The sequence below is a fragment of the Cynoglossus semilaevis genome, chromosome 14 (genome assembly GCF_000523025.1).
Source record: "Cynoglossus semilaevis isolate Cse_v1.0 chromosome 14, Cse_v1.0, whole genome shotgun sequence".
In the NCBI taxonomy this organism is placed as follows: domain Eukaryota; kingdom Metazoa; phylum Chordata; class Actinopteri; order Pleuronectiformes; family Cynoglossidae; genus Cynoglossus; species Cynoglossus semilaevis.
This window is the reverse complement of record NC_024320.1, coordinates 7,981,225-8,007,496: the sequence shown is the minus strand read 5'-3', so window position 1 is coordinate 8,007,496 and position 26,272 is coordinate 7,981,225. Positions and strand designations below refer to the sequence as shown.

At 39.2% G+C, this 26,272-nt stretch overlaps 2 protein-coding genes across 2 annotated transcripts in view; both read left to right on the top strand.

The window, feature by feature from the left end:
• Positions 1-428: 428 nt before the first annotated feature.
• LOC103389458 (transmembrane protein 47-like) lies at positions 429-11,873 on the top strand. Its single transcript, XM_008324870.3, has 4 exons — positions 429-1,433; positions 6,592-6,630; positions 6,763-6,903; positions 8,035-11,873. The coding sequence occupies exons 1-4, from the start codon at positions 1,205-1,207 to the stop codon at positions 8,211-8,213; spliced, it is 588 nt and encodes a 195-aa protein (XP_008323092.1). The 5' UTR covers positions 429-1,204; the 3' UTR covers positions 8,214-11,873.
• A 932-nt stretch (positions 11,874-12,805) lies between these two features.
• Positions 12,806-26,272, top strand: part of LOC103389473 (dystrophin) — a 159,323-nt gene continuing 145,856 nt past the window's right edge. Inside the window, 1 exon segment of the mRNA XM_025062208.1 lies at positions 12,806-12,887. Within this exon segment, the coding sequence (XP_024917976.1) occupies positions 12,806-12,887 (82 nt within the window).

Below are 26,272 nucleotides of genomic sequence, written 5' to 3'. Positions count from 1 at the left end.
ATCACAGGGGCAGAATGATTCACACTGGTTATCCAGTTAGTCCACCCTCCATTCACTAATTGTGTTAATGCAGTCGATATTGTCGTTATTATGAGCACTGCAGTAGCTTCATGTCACCTACTGGAGGCGTCATCCTCTGGTCAGATGTGTCGTACGACTGACAAGCTGACAAAGTGATTGTGAGGGACTGTAGACTGATCACAGTTGTGTGTTTTACCCTGTGTGAGGCCTGTTTATTCAGGGATGACTGTGTCGAATGTCAGGTGAGGCCTGTTCTTTGTACCTCTCACTTTCATGGATCCTCTTCCACATTTACAAGGAGAGAAATTCATCAGTATGTCTGTTCGTGCATCCATTAATGAGGTCTGCTCTGCTACAATCAATACATTCAACAGCTAATGACTCCTTCAGCAGGCAATGATGGGGGGTGAGGGGGGGGGGGGGAATAGGCTTCTCCATTATCTGTGCTGTTCCTGCACTTGGCACCTCGTCAGCCCAGAGAGGAAATTTCCATGGCTGTGTATGTGACGGTCCTGGAGATGAGCTCGGCAGCTGCTCGTGTTACAAGGATTTCAAGGAAAAAAACCTCAAGTCAATGTATCAGGATTAACTGCTGACGTCCGGCTTTATTCATTACCTGTGTAAAACTGAGGGAGGAAATAAGAGGGGAAGGAAAGGACAGGCAGAAAGAAATGAAGATAAAAAAGAAAGTAGTTGAGCAGGTCAGAAATATTCCTAAACAGCCCCCTCCTCTTTCTTCCTTCTTTCCTTTGACTTGTCTCTTACACGCTCCATCTTCTGAATCTGTTTTTTTTTACTTCTGTTCGTTGTGTCTGAGACCTCTTCACTACTCCCTTCTTTACTTCCTGACCTTTACAGGACCCAGGATCTGCTGAACACTTTTCTCTCCATTTCTTCCTCCGTCCCACCCTTCTTTCATTCCTCCCCCCTCCTTCCCTGTGGTTTGTCTAGGACCCTGTTGCACCTGCAGAGCCCTGGGAGCCTTTGACGTCAGTACTGTAAACGCAGGGATGTGCTGCGCCGGGCGGCAACGGTGATGAAAAGCGGAACGTGAGTGCAGCAGCCGCCGGCGCAGACGTCTGCAGCTCACTCCGGACCTCCGCGCACATGCAGACACCGTGAAGAAGGCTCGCCCACAACACACACACACACAGGTCCAGGTTCCAATTCCTCCACGACCAGTATGTCCTCCGCTGTCACCGAGACCGGGGAGGATGCGCCTGGCTCGCCGCTTACGCCGCTCAAGCTGGTGGGGCTCGTGTGCGTGTTTCTGGCGCTGTGTCTGGACGTGGGCGCCGTGATGAGTCCTGCCTGGGTTACGGCCGACGACCAGTACTATTTATCCCTGTGGGAGTCCTGCTGGAAACCGACGAGGAACGACCAGTGGCAGTGCAGCAGCACGCTGCCCTCAGGTACCAGGGAGGGAGGAGAGGAGAGAAGAGGGGCGTGTCACCATCCATCCATCCATCCATCTATCCACCCATCCACCCATCTATCCATCCACCCATCCACCCATCCATCCATCAACCATCCATCCATCTATCACAACACACACACACACACACACACAGTGGCCTAAGGAAAGTTAACATTAACTTTTCACCCATCCATCCATCTCACTGACACATTGACAGCCTCAGTTACCACACAAAGTCATGATAAGTTCTTCTTCATGTCTGACATTGACAGCTGTGACTCACACCTAACAACTGTGTGGATCAGCACATTTTATCTTGATTTTATTTATCAAAAGTTTTGTTATCTCTAAGCTCGTTATGTTGATCACTGGCTGTTGTGTTAGAGCATTGATAATTAGCTATATATATTACTGTATACTATATATTGTATATATTGTTTTCTCTATATTTATTTAAGGCTAAGAGAAGTAATCATTTTTGGACACTTTTTTGCTTTAAATTTAAATTAATTTTGAACTTGTAGTGTTTATTTTATGTTTATATTCTCTGAAGAATTTAAACTACCATTTATTTGTGAACATGTGAGATGTTACATCATTCAGAAACCACACATGCAGAAGGCTCATAATTGATTTTCATCCCAAATGTTTATGATTAACTTTTTAACTTAAAGCTAACATTTCCATTCCTGTAGCTAACAGTTAGTTGTCTCTCTTTTAGGGCACACTCACTCAGTCACCCCCCTCCCCTGTCCCCCTTTGGTCCGCATGCTAAACCAAGCTAAAGCGCGCTAGTATAGTTTAAGAACTCTGGTTCTGTGTCCAGAACAGGGTGAGATGATGCTGTCAGCCCCGCCCCTGTAACGGTTTGGCCCAGTCAGCCCTGCTCAACACCACACAATAACAACAATGGTGGACGTCAGGCTACTTCTGGAAGAATGGGCAGAATTAAGTGAACCATTTCCATCCATAATGTCCCAACTACTGGCAAAAGAGAGGAAAAGACACAAAGTAAACACACCAGCGACCAGTGTTCTATAAAAGGTTGATTGTATGGTTTGTTAGTTTTACAAAGTCTTGCTAACTCATCCTTCAGTGCACACAGTTCAGTTCCTGCATTCTGGCAGAATATCACATTGTCTGACTCTCTATCTGTGTAGCTACAGTATTATATAGGTGCAGTAGCTTCTTTCTAACTGGGACAAAATGGAGCAGTATGGTACTTTGTGTGTGAGTGTGTGTATGTGTGTGTATCAGTGAGAGGCTGACTTACTGAAGAGACCTATTTCTGGACAAGCTCCACTGAAAAAAACTTAATATTTCATGTTACATTTGGATTTCTCTGTTGTTGCATGTCTCCACCTGGTCTCAGGAGACTTCTGTCTGTCTATCTGTCGGTCTGTCTCTCTGTCTGTCTGTCTGTCTGTCTATCTTTCTGTCTGTCTGTCTGTCTGTCTGTCTATCTGACTATTATTATTGAAAAGGTTACATTTTAGGAATGATGGGAACATGTAATTTAAATATTTTTTTATTCTCAAATTCTATATCCAAAATTCATTCTGGCAGAATATCACATTGTCCGACTCTCTATCTGTGTAGCTACAGTATTATATAGGTGCAGTAGCTTCTTTCTAACTGGGACAAAATGGAGCAGTATGGTACTTTGTGTGTGAGTGTGTGTATGTGTGTGTATCAGTGAGAGGCTGACTTACTGAAGAGACCTATTTCTGGACAAGCTCCACTGAAAAAAACTTAATATTTCATGTTACATTTGGATTTCTCTGTTGTTGCATGTCTCCACCTGGTCTCAGGAGACTTCTGTCTGTCTATCTGTCGGTCTGTCTCTCTGTCTGTCTGTCTGTCTGTCTATCTTTCTGTCTGTCTGTCTGTCTGTCTATCTATCTGTCTGTCTGTGTGTCTATCTGTCTGTCTATCTGTCTATCTGTCTGTCTGTCTGTCTATCTGTCTATCTGTCTGTCTATCTGTCTGTATATCTGTCTGTTTGTGTGTTTGTGTGTCTGTGTGTCTGTCTATCTATCTGTCTGTCTGTGTGTCTATCTGTCTGTCTGTCTGTCTATCTGTCTCTCTATCTGTCTGTCTATCTGTCTGTCTATCTGTCTGTCTGTCTATCTGTCTATCTAACTATTATTATTGAAAAGGTTACATTTTAGGAATGATGGGAACATGTAATTTAAATATTTTTTTATTCTCAAATTCTATATCCAAAAAAACTAATAAAATAAATCTCAGCCTACAAAAGGCTCTCCATGGACCACACCTGGTACCTGGTCCACATTCAGAGGGTGGACCTGGATCCTGTTCCTCTGTATGTTCTACCTCTGTCCTCGTCTTTCTGGGAGAGCCTGTTCTTATTCCATTCCTCCCTGTGTCTGACACTCTTCCTCCTCGTTGTGTCTTTTCCTCTGCTAACAGCTTTGTCATTGGCCTGACCTTCAGAGCAGATGGGTTTTAGGCTGTCGATTGGCTGGATTCTCCAGCTCTGGCTCTTTTCTATCATTTCCCTGTCCTCTTGTCATTAGTTCTACATTCCTTCTTTTGTATTATATTAGTTATATATATTAGTTTTGTTTTATAAAGCTAAAGAAGTGAGGACTTGGTCGTTTATTAATTCATTATTGTTTTCCTCCTTTCTGTCGCCCACTTTCACTTCCTCCTCCTGCTGAGGCCATTATGGCTACATTGTTAATGTAAATCATTTTAGCACTTCTCCTCTTCTTTCTCCACCTTCTCCCTGTCCTCCTCCTCTTCTTGCTTCTTCTCCTCCTCCTCTGTCTCCTCCTCAGTCCTCTCCAAATCCATTTTTCTTTTCTTTTTTCACGGGTCAAACCTCTTTCTGTCTTCCTCCTCACGCCTCTCTGTGAAATCTCCTTAGACACACGACCTGCAGTATTTATAACAGGGGGGAATGAAGGGAGTGAAGAGGCAGACAGACGGACAGGGACTGTCATGGGAGCAAACCTTTAACGCTGTTCCCACATCATCCAGCTGCTGTTCATAACCCTTTACACTGCTTTTAATTTTACACTTTTAACAAACACTTCCATGAATTTGGACGTAAACGCCGATGCTGCAGCCCTGAAACGATCAGGCTGACATGGAAGTCATTTTCTCTGATACTATTTTAAATTCTCTAGTCATATTTATTTATGCATTTTATAATATTGTTTTGTAGTTTCAGTTTCTTTTTCCATAGGTTTCACCGTGTGTTGGTTATCTTTTAGCTTTGTTTTAGAATTTGACTCACTCTGTATTGGTTTTCATTGTTTATTTTTGTTGTTGTTTATCTGTTTACTGGTTACAGGCCTTGTTGTCCTAGTCAAAATATTGCCCGTGGTCTTGCTGCAAAGACATTTAGAACTGAGGATTGCTATGTGAGATTAGCCAAATGCTGGCTAAGCTAGCAGTTAAAGTAGCCTTGACATGAATGAATGTTGTGCCTTTAAGTACCTTGAAATAAAAATTAGCCAGAAGTAGTAGGAAAATGTCTCAAATATAAAGCTAAAGAAGTGAGGACTTGGTAAAAAAAATGTTTTTCACATTCATAATGTGCGGACTGTATATTGATTTTCATGTAATATTTCATCCTTTATGACGCTGACCGAACCCTGCTAACATTTTTGCGACACTTGCATTAATACAACGTGAATTTGATTTTAATTTTATCTTCCCACCCATCTTTAATTTTCTATTTGATCACCCCCCCCCCCCCATTTTCATTTCATCTCTCATCTCCCACTGTTTCCCACCATCCATCTTTCATTAGCATTTGTACCAACATTAGCAGAGTAAATGTCAGTTTACCCATGAGATAAAGGGGGATGCTCTGACTATATCTACAAATATGTCTCTCTAATGCTCTCTGCTAATATTAAAAAAATATTCTCAAAACTCTTAATCATCTGTTCATTGTCCATTTTCTGAGGACATTTGGGAGAAGTCTCAGTTTACCCATGAGATAAAGGGGGATGCTCTGACTGTATCTACAAATATGTCTCTCTAATGCTCTCTGCTAATATTAAAAAAATATTCTCAAAACTCTTAATCATCTGTTCATTGTCCATTTTCTGAGGACATTTGGGAGAACAGATAATTAAGAGTTTTGCAAGAGATCTGTGTCGTCAGTGTTAGGTTAGAGTAGGTTTAGTCAATGACTAGTAACACTTCAAATATCAACCACAGTCAACAAGTGCATGTTTGTGTAGCTACAGTTGTAAATGTAGGCTTTTTGACTCTGTGCCAGTGAAGCTCTTAATCCAGCTGAGGTACTAAGTGCTTTCTGTCTTCATTACTTTCATTCAGCGTCCTTTCGTCCTCACCCCCTCCACATTTTTGGTATCTCTTTTAATGCTGCCCTCTCTTTGTCTGTGTAACATGAGTCCACAGCCTTTTCTCCACTTTACCTGTGTCTCCACCTTGTTGACTCCAACCCTGAATTTATCTCACTTCAGCTCCCTCCATTATTTTTCCTGCTTCTTTGTTTTTTCTAAAGGTCAACACTTTCATGGATTTCTTTATTTTTACCTCAACTGAAAAGGAATTTCATATTCTAGTCCAGGCATGGGCAAACTAAGGCCGGATGCAGACCGTTCAGCTTTTTAATTAGGCCAAAGATTTCTAAATTGTATAATTTGTTTATATTATTGTTATATTTCTGCCTTTTCACTGCAATACCCATGTTTTTCCAATGGCGTAGAAAATGATAAAAACATTTTTTTTAACTAACACCTGCTTTTGACATTCATTTTTCTCTTGTTTGTGAATGTAGTTAATATTTACCTTTTTACCCAATGATCTCCCACGGTACACTAGTGTGCCACGGCCCAGTGGTTGGGAACCAGTACCACAATGTACTGTATGATTGACTGAAGCAAAATCTGGCACTGAGGTGAGTTTGTGAGTGGTCTAAATAAATCAGGCTGATGAGCTGCAGCTGGTGGACCAGATGAGGACATGTTGATTGACAACAAGGTGCTGACTCAAGGGTGGGGCGGAGCAAATCATACTCTCCATCCATCTTTTCATTATGTATTCATCCCACCCTCACCATCATCCCACTGACTGAGAATTATCTATTTAAAAAGTGTCAGATAAACTAATAGACCTGTCTCATACGGCTGTGTCTTTTCTCTCAGGTCCCAACCAAGATCTTGTGCATTTCATTTTCAGCCCTGGTATGCTTTCTGCATTTATTCATGAACCCTCTCTATAAAGTTCAGTTTACTTATTTTAATCTTACCAGTGTTCTTTTCGTGTCGTTGTATTTACCTTTCTTTTTTTCTTGCCTCACACTCCTCTGTTCCCAGACTGGCAGGTTGTCACACTGGCCCTGTTGCTAGGGGGCGGAGCACTGGTGCTGATGTCATTCCTCGTTGCCCTAGTTGCCGTGGGCATTGGGACAAGACGGTGGTTCTACACACCGGTCGCCTTCATGCTCTTCGCTGCAGGTCAGTGCACATACTCGAGCACACAGATGCGAGAGCAGAGGTAATCAAGGCGGGTCACTGACTCATTACCAAACTGTGAATCACTGGAACACACACAAATACACACACACAGACACAATAAGAAGGAGGAAGTCTCCTTAATTAGGCAGTCTATAATGAGATGAGCGGAAGGCTGCAGGGTAATCACTATGAAAACTGATGTGCATGTGATTGATGACAAATAATAGATACACAAAGACCAACTCACACAGTCACGTTCTCCTCCAAACAAACATCAATGCAGTCAGTCAAAAATACCTTAAACATTAGAAAGAAATGTAGGCTAGAATACGTATTAAAGAACTTTATAAAAAGCAAGAACAGTGTAGTTCAAATGATGGTGCAGTGCTAGGTACTGTTGTGGAACAGCAGGGAAATGGAGTTAGCTGGAAGTAAACAGTGAAGTATGATGCAAAACACCCACAAGGCCACCAAAACATTAATAATAGAAATTAATAATAGATTATTGACCTAGATATTAAGGTTGCTAAGTTCATAAAAATCTGCCTGAACACATCCATATCCTAACAACTTCATTATGTCTGTAGAAACCACAAATATAATAGATATAACTTGGTATCTCACTGATTCTGATAGTGTTTAGGCCAGCACTGTATAATCTTAATTATACAGTGATTAAGATTATACTTAATCTTAATCACTTAAGTGTTTAAGTAACTTAATAAGTAGTAACTACTTATTAAGTTACTTAATAAGTGTTACTTAATAAGTGATTAAGTAACACTTAATCACTTATTAACTTATTTAGTGTTACTTATTTAGTGTTACTTATTTAGTGTTACTTATTACTTATTTAGTTACTTATTACTTAGTTACTTATTTACTTATTACTTATTTTTATTACTTATTTTAGTTACTTATTTAGTTACTTATTACTTATTTAGTTACTTATTTAGTGTTACTTAATAAGTGATTAAGATTATACTTATAATTAAGTATAATCTATAACCCCGTCCTCTCGCCTTTGCCACCATGGAAGCCCCGCCCCTGAATCTACCTTGTTATCCTCTTATTGTAGTTATATTCAGGAACTGACTATTTGCTGTGCATGTGTGTGTGTACATGTCACAGTCGTCCTCCAGGTGTGCAGCTTGGTCCTTTACCCCATCAAGTTCATTGAGAGCATCAACCTTCGCATCTACCACGAGTTCAACTGGGGCTACGGCCTGGCCTGGGGAGGGACTATCTTCTCATTTGGTGGGGGGATTCTCTACTGCCTCAACCCCAAGAGCTACGAAGATTACTATTAGCTCAGACTGAAGGGGGCCGCTCTTCAGAGGCGTCTGCAGCCGGGCCAACTCAAAATGACTCTGTTACTGAGGAAATACTGTACACTGGACTTCAGCCTGGAACTGCATCTCAATCATGAGGAAGAGGACACCAAGGATGGTCAGCAGGGTCTTTCTAGTTTACGCACCGACACCTTTTCTTCCTTGTTAGATATTTCACCAAGATGAACTTTTGCACCTATGAATATCTTATTCATAAAATATGTGCTGGGTGTTATCATCATCATCATCATCATCATCATCATCGTCATGTTTTAATTATCATCATTTTCTTCACCATCATCACCATTTAGATGGACACAACTTTTCCATGTTCAATACCAATATCAATACTGCAACTTGGAGTATCTGCCCATACCAATATCAATCCAATACCTTCTTTTCCTCTTCTCCGTTGCTGAGGTGATAGTGTTCTTGTTTACGACATGTCACACAAAGCTAAGTTGAGCGTTTGGGCTAAGGTACCAGATCAGAGGGGTCATAGTTGTTTTATTTGATGTTCGATCCTGTAATTTTGACCAATGTCGGATACTGATCCTGAATATCGGATTGTGCCATCCCTATCATCATCATCATCATCATCATCATCATCATCATCTGCTTTATAGTCCAAAGGACTTTTAGTACCATTGGGTTTTTATTATTATTTTTATTAATAGTATGTTAACATTTTCCCTTTGGAATTTACTTGGATAGGATATTTTCGCTGCTCTTGTATCAATATCTAAGGTAGTCTTACAGTTTGGTCAACTATTTTTAGTCTAGTTCTGCAGTATTTTGCGCAACTGTTTGGACTTTATTTTAGTCTCTACTATGCTAGAATAGTAGTTTCTGGCCTTTTCCTGCATTCTCTTACTTACCTGCGAGATCCTGATCAACCGAGGAAATGGCCTGCAGGGAGCAGTGCAACACCATCAGTGTTGTTATCATCACAGGTCTGTGCCTGTGGTAACTGACAGGGACAGCGTATCATTGATGCTGTGATGGATTAGCCTCGGTCAGGGATGTGAGATGAGGGCTGACCTCATCACCACCTGGAGTCTGAAACTCCTCGCTTCTCTGTGACCTGCTTCAGCCGTACACTCGCTCTCTCTCTCTCTCTCTCTCTCTCTCTCTCAGGCTCTGAGATCTGCTGCTGCTTTTGCCTTCTCCTAAAACCAGGCTGAAGCTCAGAGAAATCAGGCTTTTTCAGTTGTACCTCATACACTGTGGAACAAACCGCCTTCAGATATTAAACAGGCATCTTTACTTCATGTTTTCAAGCCTCTCTCCAAAAATTCATCAAAGATTTAACATTTTTGCTTTTTTCCCCTGTTTTTCCTGTCATCTCTGTCTTGTTTTCTCCCTAACTTTTACACATTCATTATTGTGCAGCACTTTGCTTCATCTCTGTTATTTTTACATGTGCTTTATAAAAAGATGAATTGGAATCGTAGGCTATTTTTAGACCAGTCTTAGGCTTTAATCAGGATCATGTCTGATAGAATCCAGAGCGTTGTCTGTATGCTTTCAAAAGTTGAAGAGGTCATTTGTGCTGGAAAGCCTTAGTCTAAATAAAGGTGCACTCACATGAACACACTGCTTTAGTGCCCTTCAGACCATGTACCTAAGTCAGATTTGTAAGAAATTCACTCATTTGGGAGCATTTCTTAACAATTTGTAGCAATTTAATAATAATAATTATTATTATTATTATTTAAATAATGTAATCTTCTAAATAATTGTATTTCCTTTGTAACTCTTTTTAATCTATATCTTTAAGGTTTGGCTAAGTTGTTTGCTTTTAAATTACTTACAGTTAACAATGTTGTTTTTGTCCTACATAATATTAGTAGCATAGCTGTTATATTTTCAACATCATTTGTCTAATCTGTGTTTTTGCTGTTTGATGGTGTTAATTAGACCCACAACTATTTGCACTAAACTTTCTAGGCCGTTGTCAGTCATGACATATTTCATATCAAGAAATACTAAGTGTTTTCTGGAGTGAGCTTTGGCCTTAACAGTCAGACACGGCATTGTCAGTTTTTTTGCGTCACAATTTGATTAATGTTTACAGACGTTAACGTCCAGCAAGTTTCTTAAAACCTGTTTAAATTGAGATTTAAGACTAGAATTTGAGTCTTGAGGCTTCTTGAGGAATTTGTAATGGAGTTCAGAGTCTGGAAGATTTTCTTGTACACTACAAACCAAAGTCACAATGATTGGGGCATCATCAGGTAGTTTTGCTGCTGTCTAATTAGGCCAAAGCATTCATAATTGGCACAATAGGTTAATATTAGCAAAACTAAAAGTAAGGTAAATATAAATGAAAGTTGACTAATATAGCATCACAATACTCAAAGTTTAAATAACAAAACAAACAGGCAATAACTATGGTGACCAACTGAAGTAGAATTTATTTATTTTGAACTATTATTATTATTATTTTTGAAAACTGAAGACATGTTTTTGGCTATGATAATCTAGTTTCACCTCATGCTAGCTGTCATTAGCAGATTAACTTAACCCAAAGTAAAGACATGTTTTACAAAAACCCGCCTGATAAAAAATAATAGACTGCAGCATAAGTGGCTAACTTTTGGGGTCCGTATATGTGTGAAATGTGTTCTTAACCCCAGAAATGATAAACAATTAGTATTCTGGTGTTTGTTTAGCCATGAACGTAAGCACCAAAAACTGCCTGAACTTGGCCCACCAGTATTCATGGGCATGTACATATCAGGTTTATAGACTGATAAAAAAAGTCTCTTGTTGGCATATGTGTTTGTTTATATGTGTTGTTGTGTTATTTTCTTTACAATATCCTGTCCTAGAAAGTTTATCACTATAACTCCGTGTAGTCTGTGTAACTGACTGTCATAGGCTCATCTTCAAAACGTTCATTGGTGAGTCTGTTTAGTGTTAAATGTTTCAAATCTGCAACAGAAACAGGAGTCATAGAGTAACGATATTACATTATCATAGTGCCATCCTGTGGACAACACGTGTCTTACATGTAGTCTTTACCTTTGTCTCACCAGTCTTCCAGAATCAAACCATCACTTAAGTTATCTGGAACCCATCAAATGTCTGAGCTCCATCCAAGAACTGTTAGGCCTCCTTAAGCTGACCATAAGTCATCTAACCACTATCCATTAGCATTAGCTAACATTAGCTACGTATTCACTGACAAAAATAAGGCAATTGTAAATTAAGAGTAGAAAGAGAGAAACGCTGTTCAAAAATTAGATGTTTCCATGTTTTGGAATTATAGCAGACAGCCAAGTGTTCATTCAAAACAGTAGGTGTGATGGTGTTTGTACGTCCGTGTTGGCATTTTCACAATGTTGCTGTATAGAGATGTCAGTAAAAATGTTTATCTCTTTGTACCTTTGAAAATTAAAGCACTGGAAATAAAAGCAAAAGCTCTGTCTCTAGTTAGGTTTTTTCCCACTTCACTTTAATCTTCCTGTAATAAATGTCTCATTATGAAATGTATATTAAACATTATTTCTAGAGCTGTTGTTGTCACTTTCACAGATGTCTGTTTCCTAAAGTGGAGAACAGAATATACTGTAACTGTCTATGGTACTATAAAAACGTTTTATACTGTAAATAAATCTAGTACATTATTCCCCTTTTTTGTAGTTTATGCTATGCTTCCTTATTTTTGTTCATTTTTTAAATTTACAAAATAACTCAAGGAACAGAGTAAAACAATCAGATTTATTAATGTAACCATAAAAATATCTTTAGCTAACGCAACAGTTTGGGGTTAATGTTTGTCTTTCTGAGTCTTCTTAACTGCAAGCAACTTTTGGCTAACTTACACAATACTATGTTTGTGTGAGGGAAAATTAATTTACTACTAAAATAATACAGACTAATCATGTCTTCTGTTTAGCAGCCTTAAGGTTAATATTTGTATTTATATTCGTTTATTTAAAAAAACAAAACAAAACCCAAAATAACCTTTTTTCGTTTGACATTTTTAAAAAATATACTTGTAATATACTATTAATCTATAAAAAAGTACGGTTCGGTCATTATTTATTAAGTGTGATTCATAAATATAGTTTTGTGTACACTGCTCCACACACGTCACATGAAGTGTCAGCGCCTAGTGTTGAGGTCAAAGGTGAGCTGATTCACCGTGGCATTCGTGGAGCGGGTTCATCCATCTTAGTCCGGAAATAAGCGACCACACCAACGTCGTTGTTGGGTGTCAGGTTTTTACGCATGGCGTCCACCAAACGGTATGCTATCCCGACGCGCAGACAAGTCCAAACGCTGCTATTTAAAGGTGGGAATGCTGGGGGCTGGCGGGGAGTAGGGTGACACCCAGTCATTCCTCTCACCCTCTGGCCCCCCACAAATTACACCTGCTGCCTTCCGTCCGCTGTCGTGTGACAGACCAGAGCCACTGCTGCTCCTCTGCCCGGTTCTTCCTCCTCCTGATCTGGATTTGCCTCACCGGTCTTCACTTCGCCTACAGGTGGATTTAACGTCTTCATTGTCCGAACCAACGACCGAACTATTAACTTTTAAAAACCGATCAAATTGAAACATCCATGGCGGAAGGTGTGCGTCCGGAGGACTACTGCGACGAACCTGTGGATGACGAGTTTGGTGAGATCATCAAGTGTCGATCAGGTAGGAGAGGAAATAGTGTGTGTGTGTGTGTGTACACGCGTTCGTTCGTTCTTCCGCGTGCGTGCGTAGTCTTCCCTACTATTACAGGAAGACTAAACAGCGACATAACCACTGTATACAAGGCCCTGCATTTAAGGTATAGCTCCTTTGTTGGTATTCCATTTCAAACCCCTGTTCCTGAAGCCCACCTTATCATAACTTTGTTTACACTGCTGTGACGTCATTGAAGTTGATTTTTAAGGACAAGAGCCACAAACAAGCAGTTTTAAGGCTTTTGAAAAACTCCCTTCTCCGTGCTGTTTATAGTGTCACGCTGCTTCTATAAATTAAAGTCTGTCAGCTCAAAAACATTTAGGGCAAATATGACTTCTGTCCCACACATATAGGACAATTGCTTACATTTTGGTCACCATATAACAATTATTAACTACGTCTTAGTAGAATCCAGGTATTTAAATAATGGGTCACATGATAGTAGTCAGACCCAGTGTTTAGCACCAACAGCCAGTAAATTCTAGACTCTATTTTTACCATCTTTGTTTCTTCATCGTATGGTTCCAACGTAACCTCCTTTCCATGGCCCTGGTACAGCCTTTGAATTCCATCAGCTGTCTGGTCCTCAGGTATGAGGAGGAGATGTATTCAACTTATTGATTAGCTAATCTTAACTGATTTGGTGAAAATATCTGTGATATGTCTATCGATTGACAGTTGCCTTTCCTAATTGATTAATGTATGGTTATCAACTAGTAAAGTACTATATGTTCTCTAAACATGTCCAGTCCAAATAAAGCTGCAGATGACAAAGCCCAACATCACTGTGATCATTTGAAGTGTCTTGGTATTGGTAGTGCAGTAGGTCATTAGATGGAATGGTCTGATTGGGTTCTCCAAACCCTAGCTGTCAACAGTTCACACTGATGGCTGGAGTAAAGGTACAAAGCTGGGCCTCACCTCACTTTAAAATCTACTGGTGTACATCTCACATGATGAGAGTTAGTACATCTCTGTGGATTCTCCAAAATGACATTTAATCTAAACTGCATGACCTGGCTCAGCTCTGCGAATTGAGCAGGTTTACTGTATCATATAATCCCCTTTATTGGTCACCAGAACTGGTGCAGTGCACACTTTATAATACTACATAATTCTAGTATCTCACTTGGCTACAACAGCTGGTCTGTGACTAAATGGAACCAAAAGTTTGATAAGACAAAATACACAAATTAGTGAAATGTGTTTTCTTGGAATCACTGAAATGGTATTTACATCACCATTTTCATTATTATGTTTAAAGCAAAGTGAGTTTAGCCTTTAACATGGATATTTTTATGGGATGACACACTATAACTAACTGGGTTTGAGCTGAGTTATTGAAACCAGCAACCACTTTGTTGTTGTTTTGCTTTTGAACATTTTTAAAATTCCAGTTCCTTGATGACATTAAACACAAGCAGTTTAAGGCTTTTGGAAAACTCCCTTCTCCGTGCTGTTTATAATTTGTGTCCATCAGTGACAGACCGGTGAGGTAGTGGATTAACTGAATTCTAAGGCTGTTTCTGGGCTAGCTCTTCTCCCTGCCCCACCCAGGGCTAAAAGTGTCCTGGGTAAGAGTGTCCTCTGTGTGATTTCTGGCAGCTTGCTAGGATGAGTTTAGGGACCATGCAGTTTTTATTCTCCCGTTAGAGTGCTTGTAAATACTGGCTGACCTATAATGGTCCACAGAGTCATAGCAACTGATGGAGACAGACAGATGGACATTAGATCCACACTCAGGGTCTTGGACAGGTGATGGGAATCATCCCCGTCCCTCTTCTCCCTCTGTTGGTGAAACCCTCACTCTCCTTGTGTAAATAACTCTCTCTCTCGAGTGACCTCTCTGCTCAAATAAAGGTGCAATAAATAAATAAAGCCTCCAAGGCTTCCTTCATGCTCTCTGTCTATTTATTTCCTACTCTCTCTCCCTCTCTCACCTACGTTGGTACAGCTGGTGGGTCATCTCAGGCTGGAAATAGCGGTCAGCTGGCCTGATGGTCTGCTGTTGCACAGTGTCAGATAGCCTACTTTGGAAGCCCGCCACATCTCCTCCTCCTCTTTGTTATTTTCTCTACTCTCTCCACTTTGATTGATTGCAATCTTTCCACTTTTTTCAAACCTTTTCATTCAAATTAAGAATTCCTTTTTCTCATGTCTTTGTTCATCCAGCAGCCCTGGCTCTGTGGCTGTCATTTCTTTTCCCACCCAAGTACTTACTGTCGTTGGGTCATGAGCTAAATCGAGCTGTCTGCTGTCCGTCTCAGTGCAGATATTTAACATTCCTCTTTTACAGTGTGATGTAATGTGTTATCACACATCCATATTTTGAATCCTGTGTCTAATAAAATCTACAGCTTGGCGTATGATTAGGGAATCCAGCCTGCACTTGTGTGTTGGTGCATTTTGGGCTCAAAATAAAGTTTGTCCACAGATTCCATTTAGGCTCCACAGGAACTTATAAAATATATTCTAAACACCCAGACAGGTGATGAGGAAATTCAACTTTGCAGTGTTTTGAAAAAAACATTTTTTCTGTCTATTACTAAAACCATTTATTGCTACCATTTTTTACCATTGCTATAGCCGCCGTAGGCTCGCCCTGTCCTAGGCCTGGTATTCATCGATGATATACTGATGGAAATAAGCTCTTTGTTTTATGCGGTGTTGCTGCTGTTGTTCCATACAGTAGATCACATTCTGCACAGTTATAAAATAATATTGTCACTGATGGAGAGTACAGCTGATGCTGAAGATTTATTTTTTGGCTTGTTATTGTTCATTATTGTTACATGTTTACTTTCTTCAGCAACCTTCTAACTTCCACAAGTTGTTGCTTTCATTTAAATTTTTTTAAATAATTAAATTTTGATTCTGATCAACATCACACTCAGGTGTATTATGTGTATAGGCCAGTCAACAACAGATCTTTAATGTGTTACTCCTGCTACTACTACTACTGTTGCTGGTAGTAATCATAATTAAAATAAATAAATGCATGATACAATTATTACCAATTCTTATTACAATTAAAGTGCCCTAATAGTTGTCTTCTGGTTCTCGAACTTAGAAAAACGCTAGTAGCCAAAGGCTATACACTTGTTTTTGTTTTTCTCTGGTAAACTTCAAACATTTAAACTTTTCAAACATCTTAATAGAATCATCAATGTCTTGTTTTCTTGTTCTTAGCCTCTGTTCTTGCTGCCACAGCTGTGATAATGACTGCTTAACACTCCCCCAGTGGAGCTACTTGGCACTGGTGAACTCTCAAATCACTTTCTAAATCTGTCGTGTTAAAACTGGTAACATCTCAAACTATCAATTTTGGCTGAGCACAAGCTGCTAATTGCCAAGTTGTTGAAGTCCAGACATGGCAAAAATATCCAGCCCGGGGCAGACATACTGTATACAGTAGTGTTAGCTCAGTTTAGCTCATAAGCTAATGCAAGAGTGTGGCGTCAGAAGGGTTATAAGCCCTGAGGCTGTCTGCTCAGACTCTTTGATGCATTTATTTGTCCATTTATCAGCCATATCAAATTATGAGCCAAAATAATCAACACCATTCACCTACAGTACTATTAATCTCTAATATGGAATGTATTTAGTATTCATCAGAATTCCTATAGGCTTTAGTCTATGTAACAATTATAAATCTTAATAAGTGTTACCATTTTTTAATTATAGCGTTTGGGGGAAATGCATAATCTAAAATTCTCTGTATAAGATCCTGTTCTTGTTTAACATATTGGTCATATTTCCGTTCCTGCAAGACCTACTGTTGTATTCAAGTCACTTCAAAATGTCACTTCCAGAATGATGTTCCTCACTTTTATTTAACTAATGTCTTTCAGCTGGGTTTTTTATTATTATCTTATTAGTCTGGATAGAACATAAGGTTTGGTTGATGATGATGTTGTTATTCTAGAATAAGACAGTAATGGAAAAACTGATAAATAGGCTGTGTGATTTAGCCTTATTCCGTAGAGTTTTAGCCTAATACTGAAGAATGGGGTGCACTGATTGAAATTTTCTGGCTGATCACTGATCTCTGATTTTTTTAAAAAGCGTGACCTGCAGTTTCCGATTTAACAGAATGCACCTCCAATGTTTGAATCTTGTTTTATTGAAAAATACCTAGAGATTTTGGCTGGGTGATATGTACTAAAAGTCATATCTCAATATGTTTTAGTTGAATGGCAATGCTGTAATGTGATGTAATAGGGGTTTCCCCTTAAGCATTATAGCATATCAGATTAATTTTTTTCAGAGACAAACCCTTTAAAAACACACTCTGTTATAAGTTTAAGCCACCTGCCAAATGTCACACAGACACCTTTATTTACAGAGGTCACTGCGCAACGTCATTGTCAAAATGTATAAAACACATTGAACAAAAAACTGTGTAATATATGAAATAGAAATGCTCTTAGAATACAACAAAACATTTTCTTCGACCCTCCGTGTCCATGTTCTCACGAGTGTAGATGAGAGTCTGTCAGTAGGTCTTTACAACAACATCACTAAATCTTGGTTTGTTTCCTGTCTTTCTGTATAGATTTTCTCCCAGTGTGTGCTTGGGTTTTTCTCTGGTTCATAATCGTATAGATTATGGATTATGGATTGGGTGGATTAGGCCCTCTACTGTATGTTGAACACAGCATGGTAGAAAAGTGCATAAATGAATGAACGAATTAATGAACGTGACCACGTAATAGCCCACATGACCAGCAGATGGCAGCAAAGGCAGCCACTGGCTTTGGTCTTGCTTGCAGAGAGACTGGAAAACAGTGTAAAAACGAATCTTCCAGCTCAGCTGAGATTAGAGTTTGGTGCTGAAAATAAGAGTCAGGGAAACCCAATTAAAAACACGAAAAATACTGTTGCTTAGTCTGTCTTGTTGGTGGTAAAAACCAAATGACCGATTAATGACCAATGTAATGCTCTGTCATGGTGCAGCGAAGGGCTCAAATATGACACACACGTGGTTTCTGGGTCAGTGCAAAGCAGCAAATAAGGAAGAGAAGGAGGATGTGAGGGCATGTTGTAATGAGTCTGGTATATCCCAGAGGAGCCTTGGCTTTTTTGGACTCGCCTTGTACTCTCCTCTCATTACAACACACATCAGGAGACACCCACCAATCAGAATAGACTGATGCATATCAATGATGAAATATAAACACCAACATGTGGGCTAACATTCAGAGGGACACGTTAAAGCTGACATGATTCACTATCGTCAGTGTCTGTGCCTGTGCCTGGAGGATCATCCTGGTCCATAAAGCAAAAGATAGAAAAGTTTTACATCCACAAACCCACCAAGTTATCAACGTTTTCAAAAGCCTTTTAGAAACCAGCATAGGTGTCACAGCCAACATTTATTCATTAAAGTAAATAGCTATAATAGGGCCACGCGGTGTAGCAGTGCTGAGTGCTTTTATATAACAGTAAGAACGGCAGTGGTTGTGAGTTTTGTGATAACTGATGGTCATTCTGTATGAATGTTGTATGAGTTCTTTTTGTGTGTTTTCTCCGGGTTCCTTCGTTTCCTTCTACAGTCCATATACATGCAGAGAAACAGTTACCTGACACTCTATGTTGTCCATTGGTTTGAGTGTGAGCCTAGCATTTAGATATTTCTGGTTGTCTGGCCTTATCTATGCTAATTTGTTAAGTTTGAATTAGTTTGGTTTTTAGTACCACTTTGGCTATCTTTTCAGCAGTTTCTTTCTGGCCTACTTTTTGAGATGTCTTTCTAAACTTTTGGCTTTACTTCTAATAGTACACTTTTGTCCTTTTGTCAGACATGTTTTTGCTACATTTGACTAGACTGTAGTAATTTAGGCTGCATTGTATCTCTTTTTGTCATACTTGTAACACTACTTATCACATCTATTGACCAAGATTGAATAAAAACAAACCCACCACAGAACTTGTTTCTAGAATGGAAGCCTATGGAGCCTTAGATCATTTCTAACATATTTTCTACAATGGCAATTCTTCTAAAGAAATGACAGTGCCAAGAAGAAAGCAAAATGGTGATGAAACGTAGAAGTGTTCACGTTTTAGAAGTAAAACTATTGTCATATTGTAGCTGTACTTCTCTCAGACATCACTTTCAACTGTAAAACGGTCTGAAAATAACATGGTAAGGTATCCAAATGGCATGGAATGGTAGGAGATGGAAAGAAGAAGAGGAAGTTCAATCTGAAATACTGTCATCAACTCTTATATGCGTATTACCAGATTCAAAGCAAATACAATTTCAAATGTAGGCATGAAGGGAATAATATGAATAAGATGTCACATCTGTGTCTGTACTCTTTATCCTAAATGTTCTTTCAGATTCCTTATATCCTTGGAGTCAATCATTTATGTGTTTGAGATGCTGGAACAAATCTAAATACTACTCATATAGAACAATACGTTTAAAGTTTATATTTGTATTATTATCAGAAGTATGTTGTTTTGTATTACTACCATATACTTTATACTAGGGCTGCAGGATTACGACCAAATGATAGGTATGATTATATTTTTGTCAATATTGAAATCCAGATTATTCATTATGTTAGGTAAAACGTCTTTTTATTACAATTTCTATTTTTAAAATAACGGTATGTGGACCATGCTTTCCGTTCAAAATGAATCTTAAAGTAAAAATATATATAAAATAATAAAATAATGTTTACCTAGTACTAGGGCTGGGTGATATCGACTAAATGTCATCTCGATATTTTTGGTAATGGCTAGCAAAAACAGCTGCAATGTAGCTGCTGTGAGGCCCAGTACAGTCAACATTATCCCTATAATGGCTAAATTAAAGCAAAACTATCTATCCATCCATTACTCAGGGTTGGTATTGGTCTGATACTGGAAAAAAAGAAACCCATGCCAACCAGTTCCTAAGCACAAAAGCTCAACTTAACTTTGTTCTACATGCTGTAAACAGGGACACTATCACCTCAGCAACAGCAGCCTGCAGCCTGCTGGAGGAGAAAAGAAGGGATCAGGTTGATATCGGTATTGGCAGATACTGTAAGTTGCAGTATTGGTATCGGCCATGACAAAGTTATATCAAGCCATCCCTAGCTGTGGGTCATCTTGTACACATGTACACATGAATACAACTTGTACACACGTCCTGAGCCCCTGGGCCAGACTGTGTACATGTAGTTCTATGTTGTTGTTGACTGAATTGCCTTGTCTGTGTTTTTCAATAGAAAAAGTCAATATTGCTTCTGTATTCGTGATTGTGAGCCCTGAGGTTTTACCATTAGAAAATATGTGGTGTGAAAAACCGATCTGGCCCTGTCCAAACATGTGAGAAGACGTGGGCTACAAGGAAGAAGTGGATTCATCAGAGTCTGTCAGACATCAGCTTCAGTGTTAAAACCCCCCACACACATTTCCATCAGAGATTTCAAACAGTTGCTGACTCCTTTTTGATAAACCTTTAACTCCCTGGAGTGTTTCTCACTGAACTGGTAGTGAAGATTTGAGAGCTTCATCAGAGACACAGAGAGGTTTCTGGAGTTCACTGGCAGCCCTAAAAATCTGAGCTTGGATTGTATACAGACCATAGAAAATAAGATTCTTGAGGTCTTTGCAGGTGGTCTAATGGGGTTTTTGACCGAGTTCAGCGTGAAATCATTTATTTGTTATGTTTCTACTTGGATGGAGACCTGGCTTCCTAAAGCACCACAGTGTAGATCTGTTCAACACTGTTCCATGTATGATATCTGAGAGAGAAAAACAATAACAGTTGAAGTCTGGATAATCACCCTATAGGAGGGACTGAAAGTTTTGAACACAAATATTTCCTAACAGTTTTTTCTCACGCCAAATGAATCACATTGACAAGGTGGAAGGAACCTTGATGCCACCCTAAACCATCCAGTGACTTCTGTGAAGGTTAGAAACAACATAAAAGTTAGATGGTGATGGTGGTAAACATTAATTTATTCATAATGTCTGGACAGAAACATACCCCTGCTGTACCTGTCATTGTAGGTGACTTTAAGTAAAGGTGACCTAAGACTGGAGGGGACAACAACACATGATTCTGAGAAAAAACAGTGGTGTCCACTTATGGCTTATGTTAAAATCTCGGTCCAGCCCTGCCCTCCACACCAACAGGATTAGGTGGGAGAAGATAAATAATTAAATGGTCATAATTTGATGGTTTGTTTGGCTTTATTATTATACATTCTGGGTAACTAACCTGTTTCTGGGGCAGTGGTGGCTTAGTGGTTAAGGAAGTGGACTTGAGTCTGGAAGGCACTGCTCCCTGGTCCTTAAAGCTGCCCACTGTTCACTTTGGTGATGGGTTAAAAACAGAAGTCACATTTGGTGGTGTGCAGTGGTGAGCTGTGTCACAATGACAAATGATTCACTTTCCTTTTCCTTTCCATTCTAAGTCAGAAACATTTTTTAACTTGCACCGAGTGCCGGTTTAATTTAACTTTAACCAATTCAAGGCTTTTTTTGAATTTACATCTTTCTGTTTTCAGCGTTATGTTTATCCGTGTCTGGTGTCATTTAAGTTTGCTAATAAGTTGACTCTTATTAATTAAATGAAGAGATAACGTTTAGTCAGTTATGTGGTATTTAATATTATCTGCGGATCTTTATTAATATTTTCAGTACATCTTTACACTGCAGTTTCTGTATGTCAGTCCTAAAACATTCTGGATCTAAGATTTTAGGTCTGATGTCAAGTTTTCAAGGCCTTCTAATGCCTGGTTACGACCTATGTTTGTGACTTGTCAATTTCTTATATAAAATTAATGCTTTTCTTCAAGTTTTTGGTAGTTTTTTTGAGATCTTCAGCTGCTCTGATTTAGCTTAAGACAACAATCAGATGAAAAGCCAAGATGCTGATGCCCATCTCCTTAGAGAAAACAGATGGAATTAAAAGAAATTTTCTGGAGATTGAGAGAGGGACAGATGGCCACGAGTCGGATGCAAGAGAACTCTGGTTCAAAGGTGGAATAGATGACAGGAAAGAGGACAAGATGAAGGAGTGAAGGACTCATGCAGGGGGAGCAGAGGTTGGATGAAGCAGAAATTAAAAAAATGGACACCCATGTGTTTCACTAAAGCTTATTTAAATAGAAAAACGTATTGATGTTGGTGATTGAAGAAGCCGAGTGAGATGCATAAATGAGATTGGAAAATGTTAAAATGAAGCATAAACAATAACATCTTAAATGTTAGGGCAAAATATTAGGAAGTTAACAAGCTGCATACAAACCTTAATGATTGATTGAAATGATTGCAGTTGATGGAGGGAGCATTAATGCAGTTTTAATGTTTTTCTTTTTATAATTGAGGAATACAGACAGTAGAAAAGAAAACAATGTTCCTAAATCTGTTGAAAACACCAGCAGAATATGCAAAACATGTGCAACGGACATTTGAAGGTAAAAAGTCAATCAGCTGTACTGAGTCAGTATGAAGCAGCCACAGCATCTATCAGTAACCTTTTCAAGGTCAAGCCAATAAACAATACATTCAGTCAATGGTAACAAATAAAAATGAGATATTGTTCTTCCTGAAGGAATATCTTGTTTTCTAAGTCCTTCTTGTCCAGTATGTCTTGGATAAATCTCAGAGAAGTGTTAAATCCTGGTTATCTGCCGATCAATTTGGATTCCTAGTTAGATCAAATTAGTTCGATCAGTTTACGTAGTAAGAAGTGGTACAACAGCATCAGGAGAACCTGGGTCTGTAGAAAACACTTTCAACTTTTCTTTCTGATGCAATTTAGTGCTGTATGTGCTGTGGTTTCCTAAAGGGCGTATCACTCTGGCAGCAGAGTGGAGTATTGTGCTGAAAACCTAACCTCTTGTTGACTGTGTCTATTTCACTTCTTCTTCTTAATGCAGTTTTCTTCTGCTTTGCCTCTAAGCGTGGGCTTGATGTTTGCCGAGTTTCACAGTAAAGGGCTGCAGGGTGTCTTGTTGGTGGATCAGCCGGTGCTGCAACTGTGCCTCCAATTTTAACAGCCACTGAACCTTCTCCTCCCCTCGATCCTTTTCCTGTCATACTCTAATTTCTATTTACAGCCTCTGCGTTTAGCTTACGCAACTGCAACAGCTGCCTGAATGTTATAGTAGATTAAGCCCCAGCCTTCCATTATCTACGTTGTACACTTCCTGTATGAGGAGTGGGTGTGTGTCTGAGTCTCGATAACATCTCTGTGACCATGAAAGGGTAATTTAAGTCTTGTCTGCTTTATCAGAAGTGCGCTGTGTTTAAGTCTTTTCTTGAACTTTCAGCCTACGGGCCGCGTCACGCAGGAATCAAAAGTGAAAAAGTTCCGATTCTACGTATGGATTAATACAGCTTAATGGCTTAATAAAAGCTCTGAAGTCATTTGATGAAAATTCTTCAGATAAAGTTAAGTTTTAGTAAACCTTTTACATATTATTTTCTCGGCTGCCTCTGAGGTTTTTGTCCCATGGAATATTGTCTTTGTGCTGATATTTTCAATTTGGCCAACTTTGCATAACTTCTTTTTCTTTCTTTTTTTAAATTTTTCAGTCTTTTGGCCAATTTCCAAATTTTACTATAATTTATGCCTTCTTTTAACAACTTTTGTGAAATGTTTAGCTTTATGTCATCCCACAGTCAGCTTTTCAGTTATAAAAACTTCTTATCAATAAAAGGTCCAATACTTTGAACAAAAAAAAAAACTGAAACACTGGAAAGACAGACGATGGGAGGTGGGACGGCTGTGGAGGGGGAGGGGACTGAACTGTGAATGTACTTACTTGCTCTTCAATCATCAACAGCTGATTTTATTGGCCACGAAATCACCAATAATAAACCCCCACCCATCCCCCCACCCACACACACAGAGATGGTAAACCCAAAAATCCAGCCAACACCAAGTTATACTATTGAAATATTCCCACGAGTCATAGACTTTCAGTAAATCAACTCATCTGGCCTTGAACTACTTGACACTGGAGTTCATCAGATTGCCATCAGATGCTTAGTGGGTAACAAGATATTAAAGAAAATACTGTAAAATAAGTGTAATTTAATTCTGGGCTTAGATGACTTCTTTGGGATTACTTAAAGAAAATACACCACACTACTGATGATATGTCCCAAAATGTACACCCTCCCATGGCTGGAATGTAACTCCCACGCCACTCTCAACATCAAGGTAAACCTCATGGCGATACCATCTATTGGCATAACGGACAATTTACCCTCACGCCCCGTGTTTTTATGAATCACCAACCCCCAGGAAGTGAGTGATTTCCCTGTTAGGGATTCAGGACACGGTCTTGGGTGGAGAAAACTGCACTGGGTTAATTGTCCCAGGGTTGTATGTCGGAGATATCATTTAGAAAGTATTAACATACTCCCCCGCACTAATGAGATAATTGGAACCATTATAATTACACAAAATATTCCACCAGCAATCATTATTCCTCCTTCTCTTCCTCTGCTCGTCTTCCCTGGATGCCATTATAGCTTTATTTAGAAGTAGAAGAACCAGACAACATTGAACTGGAGGTGTGAGCTGACTTTTCCTGCCACAGGATATGTTTAAACTTTTTGTTCTAAAAATGTTTTAACATGTTTTGTAAGAATACTTGTGAAGTTCTAACTGTGTAATTACATGAAAAATACGCATGTGATTAGTCGTAGAGACACATAATTAAAATGTTATTAATTATTTGATGACATCTATTTAAATCCAAATTTTAACCCCATTAAGAGAGTCGGTGAATTGATGACTAGTTTTCCTTTATATACGGTGTTTTGACTTGTCTGAATATAACAATTCCAACACCAGTTTTCTATTGACATTTTAACTGATTGAGGCAGCATAACATTCAAAAAAAGAATTCTGGGCATCGTCATGTGAAAATCACAGTGAAATTACTGTTTTTGTTACACAAATGCTGTCTGATGTTGACAGAAGAACTTAATGGCCACTGAAATTGTGGGGTATTTGAACGCTTCATGAATTTAAGTTGAAGTGTTTCATTGAAGTAAGAGAGAAAACATAAAAAGAGCCAAAACGCCTGTGGGGGTCTGACTGAAATGGAGTATTTCGGTTGGCCTATTATGGCTGGTCAGTAAGTGTGGACATTAGGTAATTGAGCTACTGAATTCACAGCATGTAAAGAGAGGAAGAGGTTTTTGTCCTTAATCACAGAACAGGGAGGTTTTGAAGTGAAAAGATTAAACAGGAAGGAAAATTATGATAAGGGTTCATGTTTCTGTCCTGGTCTCTCCATTTAGGCAAGTGAGGTTTTTGCTGAAGTTCCAGCCTTGTAATATAATGACAAAGATAATAATACTTTTGTTAAATGTAGCTTTCAGAACACGCAAGTCCACTGCACAGTGAAACACCAAGAACTTAAATAAACCAAGAATTAAATGAAATAAAAGGAAATCTAACAATATGAAAGCACTTTACAACGTTGGGATTTGTAGTTTTTTTGAGATTTGAGAAAATCTCAAGTTGAAATTTGTAAAGTGGGACAGAGCTGATATAATGAAGGTTGAGCGGGCATGCGTTCCAAAGGTTGAGAGCTGAGGACCTGAATGCCCTCAATACCATGGTGATGAGATAACATGGCATGGAATTAGTTGGAGCTGGTGAAGCTGCTGTCAAACTGGGGGCTATAGGAGAGTGGAAGGATGGGGGTTTGGTGATATTTCTGACAGTCCATTTCTGAACCAGTTGGTTCTTATGGATTGATTGTTTAGGAATTCTGATAACAACAGGAGGAAACAGCTTCTTTTGAGGGGATAGGAAAGATTTCAGTTGTAACTGAGAAATAGATGATAGCAGAGATATGGGGAAGGAAGGACAGGGGGCAGGCTTTAAATGGAACCGTAATAAGAGCATCTAATTGGTCGGTCAATGATTTCGATCTGGCTAGCGGACATGTTCTGGCTGCCACTCTGTAGTGTACAGCCCTGTTTGTGGGGTGGAAAGGGCTGGGATATGAATCACACAATGTAACCTAAATAGTTTCATTGCAACCATTAGCAGACAAAGATGTCTAGTGGACTTGATCACATGGAGTCACTGCTCTCTACTGGTCAGGGGTCATGTGACTTGGGTGTATCACTTCACTTACTAAGGTGTTTCAGTACAAAAGCCTGTTCTGTATGAAGTAAGTTACACTAAAAAATGTGGAAGGGACTCATGCACCTTTCCATTTATTAATTAGTGTCAGTGCTTTATAAGAGTAATCTATACTCATGAGTAACGATACCACACAGTTGTGGCAAGTGCGTGGCATTAGGATAAAGGATAGCTGGTAAAATGCACAAGGATAGGAGAGTCACTTGGTGAAGGGAGAGTGAAACTTGCA

Bases quoted from the DNA above. Each gene is read 5' to 3' on its own strand.
- LOC103389458 (XM_008324870.3), top strand. From the start codon at position 1,205: ATGTCCTCCGCTGTCACCGAGACCGGGGAGGATGCGCCTGGCTCGCCG. The intron at 1,434-6,591 runs GTACCAGGGAGG...CTTTTCTCTCAG, and splicing joins CAGCAGCACGCTGCCCTCAG to GTCCCAACCAAGATCTTGTG. The intron at 6,631-6,762 runs GTATGCTTTCTG...CTCTGTTCCCAG, and splicing joins GCATTTCATTTTCAGCCCTG to ACTGGCAGGTTGTCACACTG.